Source organism: Pterocles gutturalis, unplaced genomic scaffold, assembly GCF_000699245.1.
Source record: "Pterocles gutturalis isolate BGI_N339 unplaced genomic scaffold, ASM69924v1 scaffold32070, whole genome shotgun sequence".
NCBI classification, from domain to species: domain Eukaryota; kingdom Metazoa; phylum Chordata; class Aves; order Pterocliformes; family Pteroclidae; genus Pterocles; species Pterocles gutturalis.
The window spans coordinates 28,114-38,648 of NW_010139421.1; the positions used below are offsets into that span (position 1 = coordinate 28,114).

At 44.3% G+C, this 10,535-nt stretch overlaps 1 protein-coding gene across 1 annotated transcript in view; it reads left to right on the top strand.

Moving 5' to 3' along the window:
- The window catches only part of ASAH2 (N-acylsphingosine amidohydrolase (non-lysosomal ceramidase) 2), a 20,663-nt gene extending 17,117 nt beyond the window's left edge, over nt 1–3,546 (top strand). Inside the window, exons 19-20 of the mRNA XM_010083341.1 lie at nt 385–473; nt 3,357–3,546. Coding sequence (XP_010081643.1) covers nt 385–473; nt 3,357–3,546 — 279 coding nt within the window. The remainder of the gene's footprint in view (nt 1–384; nt 474–3,356) is intronic.
- The last annotated feature ends 6,989 nt before the right edge of the window (nt 3,547–10,535 follow it).

Here is a 10,535-nt window from a genome sequence, read left to right on the forward strand (position 1 = left end):
TGGTCGGTATCCAGTGCCATCCATGCAAGCATGGTCTCTAGTCTCCATCCTGTCAGCCCAGTGCATTATTTTAATAAAACAAAGAAAATGAGGAAAGTACTTAATGTGTTCCATCACTCATCTTACATGGATATTGATAGCAAATACCTCATCTGGCCATTCTTCTTCTTTTTAATGATCACGTTCTTTATTCATTCTCTCCCTCATTTATTAGCTTAAATTTGTGCTTTGGCAGTGAAAAGTAAGCATTTTTGCTAGTAATTACCACATTTGCTGGTAAAGCACATGGAAGCATAGTCCTTTTCTCCATTTTAAAGTGACACAGGAAAGCAGGGACATGCCTGTCCCTTCAGCGTCTGGCTAACTCTGTTCTTTTTATTCCAGACCGAACACAACTTCCTGATGGTGGAGAGATACACCAGCACTTCATACAGCTGGCACGGGGTACAGAATGATGCCTCCTGGGACACCAGGTGGGTGCCCTGACCAGATTTCCCTGTTCTACAGACTCCACGGAGTAATTCAAGTTTAACCTGAAGGGCTTTGTTTCAAAGCTCCCAACCACAGGTTGGTCTTGTCCCTGCAAGTGATGCTCTCTGGGGATAGACTGGTCCATATTTGGGGGTTAACTTGTCAAGACCGCAACAATGAGTCTTCCCCTTGGGTCTAGCTTCTGCAATTAAGGCTTATAAGTTTGTGAAAGGTAGAAGAAAGAGCAAAAATTATGGATGGTTTGTGGTCCAACAGGTTACCAAATAGAAAATCTGAGAGGTTCACCACAGTAGGGTTTTCACAAGGAAAAACTGGCCAGCTTTGCTGTGCATCATAAAGTCAACAATTTTTTAAAAGTTTATAAGAAAGCAAAGTTAAGTTTAGAGATGTCAGTCTTGAGGCAAAATATCCACTAAACAACAAAAGCTAGTCTCACCTCTCAGAGCTACACCAGAAATCAGCAGGCAAAACAGGAATACCAATGGCATCTTTTGTCAAACCACTTGATTTCAAGTTTCTCCCCTGCTTGAATAAAGCCAGACATTTTCCCACCTGCCTCTGCACACTATATGTGAGAAGCTGGACCCCAAACAACATCCATCTTGGGGTCTTCTGACCTTGCAACGTCCCATTGCATACACGTAATGTCCAAAATCAGAGAGGTAATGTTGCTGGCAGCTTGGTTTCATCAGGAAAGTCTTCCTCTGGATTTTACCTTGTCACTCTCATTGATGTCAGCCTTTCCAGTCAAGTTCCCTACCTGAGTAATGGAAATGCTGGAATTTTATCACTCATGTATGTAGCTCTGCCTTCTTCCCTCCTCTTCCAAAAACCCGACAGATTTCCCCAAAATCTTGGCCAGGAACACTGAAAATGTTTAATAACACGTCACTCGAGAACATGAAAAACATAAAAGTGCAAAACTTGAAGGATGTGCTGCCATGATGTTGGAAAGATGGGACTCTAGACATCTTGTTTTCCTTCCTGAGGAAGGTCAGACTTTGGATCTCTGAACAATGCTTAAATACTTCTGCTGATAAGGAAGAGGAAGTTTGTCTACTTCTTGCCTAAAGAGGCTAGCCAGAAGGCAAACCAATGTGGACAGCAACGGTGCCCCAGGAAAGTATCCAACACCCCAAGAAAGGGGAAAGGGAAAGATGAAAATGAGTTACTCTTTATGGTGTCAGTGTGTTAACCTTGAAATGTCCATAACTAAGGCGATGGGGACAGGGGGCACCAAACATTTTTACTAGGCATTAGTGGAGTCAGACTGTGTTTTTTAGCACAGGAAAAACTAATACTGGATACCACTGGATGTGCTGACATTGCAACAGGAGAGTAGCACAAGAGAACACATTGTTTATCAGCTTAGTGTTGCAAAGTGTTAATTAGCTTATAGCTGTGTTTGTAAAACGCATATTTCCAGGGATCAAAAGATATGAAGGTTTACTAAGGGGAGGTGCATCTTTCAGGGAAGGAGATAGCTGCTATCTGCCCTTTGTCCTGCGCTCGCTGTTGTAGCAGGAACAGGCTCAGTGCAGACTTGCCCTTTTGCTGGCTGCTATCTTGGTGTTTGCAGTGGAGACGTATTTGCCCCCATCCTGCGTCTGCCATCAGGGCAGTAGTTGCTTTCTTGGGACTGTTTAGGAGGAGGGGCTGAGCTACAGGCAGGGATTTGCCTGGCCCTGCCTTTAGCAAACAGCCCACAGAGATTAAGACATGGTTAAATCCCTGTGAGCTCATCTGCCTCTTCCCAGGTGGGATCTGAGCTACATTCCAGATCCCAAGTCCCAGGGCAGTGCTCCTGGTTCTTGGAGCCTGGAGGGCAGGATGGGGAGGATGGCATAGATCTGTCACAGCAGCATTTTTAGGTCACATTACAGCCAAGCTCAGGCTGCAGGTTTCTGGTCCAACCCAGCTCCCAACAGGGCCAATGTTGCAGCTATAGTGGGTTGCTTGGGGCCATGTCTAAGTGAGTTGGGGTAGCTCCCCAAGGATGGAGATCCTGCACCAATTCGGGCCTTGTGCTGTTACCTCGCTGTCATCTCCCAAGACAATGTTGTCTTTGTCCCAAAACAAGCCACTGCAATCCACAGCCAAAACCCTGGACAAGAGCAACCTGGCAGGTACACGGCCCCATGTCAGCCTGTGGTCTCTGTTTACCAAATCCAATTTCCCCATTCATCCACTGTTTTTCACCCAGTCATGGCCATAAATATTTATTTCAGTCTTTTCAGTAAGACTGGTATGGGGAAACTTTTTATTACCATTGCCAATGAATCAACGTATTTTGTTCATCTGCTTCCTTTCATTAAAGCCTTACAGTGGAGGTGCTGTCTCAGTAGGACCTTATGACTCTTATGTCTGACCCAGATACAGTTAAGGGGATATCCAGCAGTGCCCCTCATTGGTAGTATCAAAAGAAGAACAGGTTGATCTTCCTCATCTCCATAATCACGGCCACCTGAAAAATCCCTCACCCCCAAATGATGTGTGTCTTTAGATTTTTGAGGTTGAGCGGGAAGTGGTTTTGTGCAAGGACCCTGCAAAAGAAAATGGGAGTCTGGTATGGAAATGGGGTTGGGAATGTGAAAACAAGTTGGTAGAAATAGTCTTCATCTGCCAAAAAGACCACTGACTTGTTTTTCTGTGTTTCCAGATATTTTTCATCCCTGACAGGTTTTGGGTTGGCTTGTTGGTTGCTGCTCTGATAGCCTAAATATATGGCAAAAGGTTAAAAGAAGCTCTTGAAATATACTTAACTGGAGTGCATCCATCTCATTCCACTAGTGAGCTCTTGGGATATTAAAACAAATGAAAAGTGGCTTTTCTTCCTGACTGCAGTTTTTTGGTTTGTCTGCTAGGTTTTACTGGACCAAAGGGTTACTTGGTCAGAGCAACGTGACTGTTGAATGGCACATCCCTCATGGCACAGAGCCAGGCGTCTACAGGATACGGTACTTTGGGCACTGCAGGAAAAGACTGTCTGACGGTCACACTGTCTCTATTCCATTTGAAGGCACATCTTCAGTGTTTGAAATCACAAGTCTGTAGGTGATCTCATTCATTAAAGGAATTGTTTCTTTTGAGCAGTAGATTTGGTATCTGCAATGTTCACAATGCACACCTGCGAGTTTTTTTGTGGCATACTTGACATTTATACATTATCGCTGTCCCTCGAGTGCTGCTGGTCGTCCTCTGCTGTGCAAAGCTCGGCTTCCTGCAGAGTTTTGACTTTTACCTCCAATTCAGTCTCACTAGTTCCATGTATTCTCATTCAAGCCATTCCTGTCCTGGCCAGATCTCGCTGCAGTTGATTCTTATTGTAATAAAAGATGTAACTGTTTTTCTTTAGTCATTAGACAGTTGCTTATTGGTTGTGAATTGGCTCTCTTGGAGAAAATAAGTGCATATCAGGAGCTAATCCAGACCATGAAATAGTCCATAAAATTGACCCCAGTCCATAAAACTGGAAAGAGCTGCTGAATTCACAAGCATCAGAAGGTAAGATTCCTTAATCGTGCTTGAAGTGCAAAGCTGGTGCCAATTGGGCTCAGTTCTGCCCACCACATGTGGGTTTGGGTCATTGCAAGGGGTTGCTGGGTGAGTTTTTGGAAGAGAAGCTCTTTGAAAGCTCTTAAATAATTACAAGTGGCCCAAGAAACTACAGATGGCTGGAGGCCACCAAGTCCCTGGAAGGAGTACATATCTTTGCTCTGATTTTATGATGTGAAGACATCATGCACCTGTGGCACAGTCTGGAGGCAGGATGCTGGGTGAGAAAGACTTTGGGACTGCCTTTGTCCACTCTTCTTGTCCTTGTGTTAAGCTCCTGCCCAGCCCTCTGACTACAGCAAAGGATGTTCTACGTTCTAAATATCACTTCGGGACACATCAAAAAAGATCAGAATGTAAGGATGCTTATGTGTGCCAGGGGTTGTTTCAATAGAAGGGTGTCATGGGAGGGCACTGGAGTAACACCAGGGGCAATGCACAGCATGGGGATTTTGGGAGGGACCTGTCGGTGAGGGAGAACCTGCAGCCGCTAGCAAAAGGTGACTGATGTCCAACCAGAGCAGGGTTGGATTTCATCGCAATAAGTTTCTATTTCAGGTACTGCAGATGGAAATCAGTAAGAATTGAACTTATGAATTAAAGCTGTGGTGAGGCAGCTCTGAGCAGAGATTCATTTGAGCATCAGGAAGGACGCAAGGTGAGCAGGATGAAGGGCTGCCTAGAGCTGATGGCCAAAGCCTGAATCCACCTAAAGGCAGGTCGTCAGAAGGGCTCATGGTGCCTCCAACCTACATAAAAGATCAATGGAGGGTTTCATCAAAGCATAGAATGAGGATACCATTGAAGAGGCAGAACAGTCCCAAAACCTGTTGGCTGAAAAGGTTTCAACACAGAAAGGTCCCCAGGAAAGTAGAGGATCTTCTGGGGGTTTCAGGAGCTGGCTGGACAAAGCCATGACCACCTTGACCCGGTGCTGGTGGCAGGTCCCTCGCAACGTGCCTCCCCCAAGAGCTGCCATGGGGTGCTGCAAGCAGAGGTGACTCTGCAGTCCTCCGGTCTCTTTCAGCCTCTGTAAGATGCAGGAGCCACAGGGAGAAGAAAACATGTCTTTCAGACCTGGATTTAGGATTCCTGAAGTGTCCTACAGCTAAACAATTGTAAATGTTTAATAGGCTCTGCCAATGTGTACCAATTTTGTATGCAATCTCTTTAATTCTTCAGAGAACCGTCAGTCAGATAATTTTGCCTCTCTTTAAAATCAGTAGGAGAGAATGAATTATTCATTTGAAACCAGTTGCAATCAGTCTCAGAGATCCTCATCTGGAAGAGCTCAAAGCAATTGCAGTATTGAGTCAGGAAAGAGCTTCAGAAGAACAACGCTGGGAATCAAATCCCTGAAGGTGCTCTTAATGTCCTTTCCTAATAACTCACCCATCTGCCCTGCTCTCGTCTGCAAAATCACTCTGATGGCAGCAGTGCCGTCTGCGGCAGACAGTGGCAGAGGATGCTGCTCCAGCATCCTACTGGGCTTGGTCAGTGACAGGACAGCTTTGGACAGTGCCGCGATGCTCAAGTTGAAAAATAATCCAGAAAGCTTCTTGCAAAGTTTTTCCCACTTTGCTCATGTTTTCACACAGGACAGTGCATGGTGCAACACATTGCAGCCCCTTCAAACAGGGTCAGAGCATCTTTATGAAACACAGGAGCCACTTGCTGGTTTGAAAATGGTGCTGCCTAATGAATCCCAGTATAACAACCACTCTCTCTCTACTTGCTGTTTTTCTTATGCTACATAAACTAGAATAGGTTGCACGGGAGCGCTCCTGTTTTCCTAAAAGAAATACATTGGGGAAAAAGGAAATAGTGGTGCATTTTTTCTTGGGCAACACTGTGATGTTTTAATTGTTTTCTTATAATTTTGTTTGTATTATTGTATTACACTGACTGTGGATTTTTTTTAGTAGTGCTCATACTGAACATGTTTGCACAAGCAAAATGGAATTGCACAGTTAAAATGCTCGTTAGTAAGATTTACCCTCTAAAATGTGAGCATCTGACCCCAAAAGAGAGGTTTTAGGAAGCTGGTGTTTCTCATGGCAGAAAATGTGTTGAGAGCCAGAATTAGGGTATCTGGAGAGTCCCACGGGTGCCCCAGAGCAGGTCCCCTTGGGAAACACCTCGTAGCAGGCTTAGTTATTTATTTGTCACCAGTGGGCACAGACCAGGCTTTTGGAAGTTGTGGGGAAGTTTTTTTGGAACCCTTGATAATTTTTTATGCCTAGGAAATTCAGCAGCTCTGAGCGCCGCGGTGTGAGGAAAACTGTTGAGAAAAGCCCTTTGTCTGATTTGCTCTTTATTGCATTGTGGCTGTCATCTGCTGTTCACAGCTGTGACAAACAGCCTGTCCCTCCTTCCTGCATGCCACTTAGGAGGGGGCTGTGGCTGGATCCAGCAGCCACTAGATGCCAGTGCCGTCTTACACAAGAACAAGCTCACCACTGAGCAGAGCCAAAGCCTAGAAAAAAAAATTTCAGGAATTTGGGCAACTCGCCAGTTGTTAAATTTAGCATTACTCATCACCGTTGCTTTTCCCTCTCTGGGGCTGCTTTTCTTCAATGTATAGCCATTTGTGCCTTGCGTACGTGCTCGGGAGGTGAGCAAAAGCTCCACCTATTTTTTTTTTTTTTATCATGGGACATGAACTAGTACAAACTTTAGAAAGTTGTCTGGGAGGTGCACATGTTCGCAGGCCGAGCTCCTTGACCATGCTGTGATATTCCTCCTGCACATCTTATCCCTCCCAAATTACCAACAGTATTTGGAGCTGCAGACAAGATGCTAAATTAGGATCTGATCCAATGCACTGTGGGGAAAGGGGACAATCTCTCTGCTGTCTCTGTCATCTTCAAAACTTGGGCTGAATACGCATGAGATGGGTCTGGAGACCAAGGACTGTCACTCTTCCAGTGTTTTTCTATTAACCAGCCCTGAATCTGGATGTGCACAACTCCTGCAGGTAGCTGGAGCCAGGTCAGAGCAAAGCTTCTTCCAAAAGGAAACCCAGCACTTAACAATGAGCAGCTGAGAACAGGCAAGTCCAAGGTTTTTTTGGGGGGGAACACAGTGATTTCCAGTCCTTGAAAGAAAAGAGCATCCTCGGAAGTACCTCTGTGTTGCACTGTGAGCAGCACCAGGGCCAGGCTGAGCCCCGAGTAATAGTGAACAGCAGAGATTTGTGGTCCTTGACTGCAATGCTGTCCTTCAGAGCTGTTTGGGTTGGTTTTTTTTCCACCTGGAAGGGAAATTCAGGTAGGGATGAGATGAGATGGTCTATGGGAGATTTAGCTGGGCTAGGGGGAAAAGGGAGCCACGCAAGCTCAAAGATAAAGCAACTCACCTTGAACATCACTGGAGACCCTAACCCATAGGCTTCTAGAGGGGAGGTCAGTGGGACATGGGAGGAAGTTTACAGGTGGGATGATTGAGGGTCTATCCAGCTCCAAAGGCGGAGAAGTTGTGTGGTCCTCAGATATGTTTTATTCTCACTTTGTTCCTCAAATGTGAGGCCCTGTGCTGTAGTGATCTCCAGGAAAGGGCTGGCTGGAAGAAGGGAGAAGGAAAATGCAGTTTTTGCACTGTGAGTAGCTAAATGTGTGGCTATCTGCTGTTTTGTTTTTTTTTTTTTTTTTTTTTTTTTTCTGGGACATTAATCTTCTCATCACTTAGGGCTCAAACATGTCTTAGATTTGTTTGTAGAGGATGGATATGGTTTTTGGCTTTGTCTTGCTCTCCTCTAGGAACCCATGTCTTTACAAATGGGAATAATTTTTTTTTTTTTTTAAAGTTGGGTTGTGGGTTTGAGTTTTCTTGGAAAATTGTTCTTGCTCTCCAAAAATTGATCAGCCAGCTGCAAAGAGGGCATCTCAGTTCTCCAAGAGGGGAAATGTTCTAGCACAAAAGCGAGTTCTACCATTTCCCTGATTTTGAAGAAGATGAAAGCAGGACATCAGGAAAAGCTAATAAGGTAAAATAATAGAGCTGGCAGAGCTGCTGTTCTTGTTAAAGCCTAGGATACAGCCGACCTCTTTGTAAGTCTGTAAGAACAATGTCAGGCTATTTTGGCAAAATCTCTTTTGGCTTGGTAGGGAGTCCTCTGGTTGAGTGCTGGCTGTTATCAGGAGCAAGGTACCAAATCTCTCCCCATTTCATGGGGACAGGACCTCTCTGGAAAGGTGCAAAACCAGAATGAAGGTTTAATACCCCTTGTACTGGGTGTGGAAGCAGGAATTGCTATGGCTCACTCATTTGGCTGTGGTGGTCTTCCAAGTAGCAGGTCCTCATCTTCTTCAGACTACCAGGGCTGTGGCTGATTCACCCATTGGTGACCTGGCGACAGGCTCTTCCCATGGTGGGACTGATCCCTTGCTGCCCTAAATCATGCGCTGCTCCATCCACCCCCTGGTTTTTGCAAATGTCTGTCTCACTATTTGTATCACCCCCAAGACACCTCCACTGGGATCAGATGAGAACAAAGGTATTACCACTGTAACAAACTCATAGTAAAAATGATTCCTGAGATGTTAACAGGTAAATAAATATTGGCCAAAGAGGTGGTTGGAAAAAAATCCTAAACCCTTTATTTTTCACTTAAAAAAGAAGCATAATGCTGATGATTTACTGCTGCATGTGCAGGCCAAGTGTCACCAAAATGCATGTTGAAAACACTCTGGCATTGCTGAGCAGCTTGTGCCCTTGCCTGTCTGACCTCAAATCAATCCCTACAGAGCAAAGTCTGCTCTTATTTACCATGCACAGCATGACCCTTGAAGACAAAACTTTGGGTATAAAAAGACTGAGGCACGTATGTTGGTTTAAAAAGTTTTAATGAGATTTCAAAGTCTGGTTAATGTCCTTGGATTATTCTAGAATTACAGATTTGCTTCACAGAATTTAATCCCAGCTCTAATTTCCATGTAATGGATGATTGAGATGCCATTTTTCACTTCATTCTGTTTAAACATAGACAATTGTCCTCCAGTAAATGGATGGTGTGATTTTTTTGCTACACTTCATAGTGTTAAAACTCTATACAAATATTGTACTCTGTGTACAAAAATAAGTGCTTCATGCACACACTTTTTTTTTAATACTGCTTCTTGCCCTTTTCCTTGACATCTTTCTGAATTTACATAAATAGCTGAAAAAGCAGACTAAAGTTACTGAACATGGAAATTGAGAAAGGCTTTCTGCCAATGGTAGTCTTCTAGAGAGAGATACATAGATATGTTACACGTTGGCAGTCAAACATGACTTAAAAGGCATAGACAGAAGAGAAAATAAAGCCATGATACTCATAACACTCTCGGTTATTTCACCCTCCGCAAACAGGTTTTTCTGCGAAGCCAAGTGTGCTGAGCAGCAACCGCAGAGGAATTGTAATACCTTTTGGATCACCCTGATGAGCTATGTTATAAATAGGAAGGGTCTAAGAGTACCGCAGACTGTACAACTGATGTGGTTTTGTTCTGTTCCTGGCAAAATCGGGTCAGCTGAAGCATGAGAACAGGAAACACCTAGCTCCTGGTAGTCAACACCTTGTCACAGCCCATTGTGCTTTGTACAGCTTTGGAGATGCCGGGGAAAAGCTCTGCTTGAAATGGCTTGTACAGTGCCTTCTTACATCATCTAGACAGGATGAAAAATTGGGGGCCAGATCTGTTGGAATCAATGGGCATCATCAGCCCGGTTGTAAATGCTCCCCCCAAAATGGTTTTTTTTTTGGTCCTAGACTGAGCAGATTCAAGTTTTCTTAGTGTGCTTTACTGTATAGGATGTATTATATAGGAGTAACGTGTCTGCTGTGGTTATCTAACAGTGGATTTCTCCTATATCTCTAGAGCATCATTACTCCTGCCTCAATCTGATGGCAAAAATAAATGGATAATTTATTATAATAGATAATTATAAATGGTTGTTTATAATAATAACCAGAGGATGCTCTCGGCATCCCCAAAGTATTCAAACACAACACCAACACTGGTGCTCTCCAAAGCAAGAGGTGCCTTTACTGCTGGCGTCAACCCTTTTCCACTAAAGTTATGTTTTGCTAGAATCACACCAGCCAGCAGCCTTGTTTTAATGGGTAAAGCAGCGCTAACAGCCAGGTAGGGCTCTTCCCATCCTGTCGAAAAGGTTCCTTGTATATAATTTTATTTCTGTAGCTGTGACTGTTGTTACTGGGCCAGGGCTCTGAGCTCTTGTGCTCAAATTAATTAGGGAATTGGCCCTAATGAATAGCACTTTGCTAGTCCACAACCTTAATAGTACTGAAAGTTTTCCAGTCTTTCGCTGGATGTGCCGTTGGATGGGAGGTGGAGAAAAATTCATCGTTATTTGCTGGTTTGTGACTTGTAGGTACAGCTGGGAAGTAGCAAAGTCAGAGGGAAAACTCTGCCTCCTGCTTTAAAAATCACATTAATGCTCAAGAGCATGCAAACCAGCCTGTTAGGCTGGGCAGACACGTTGAT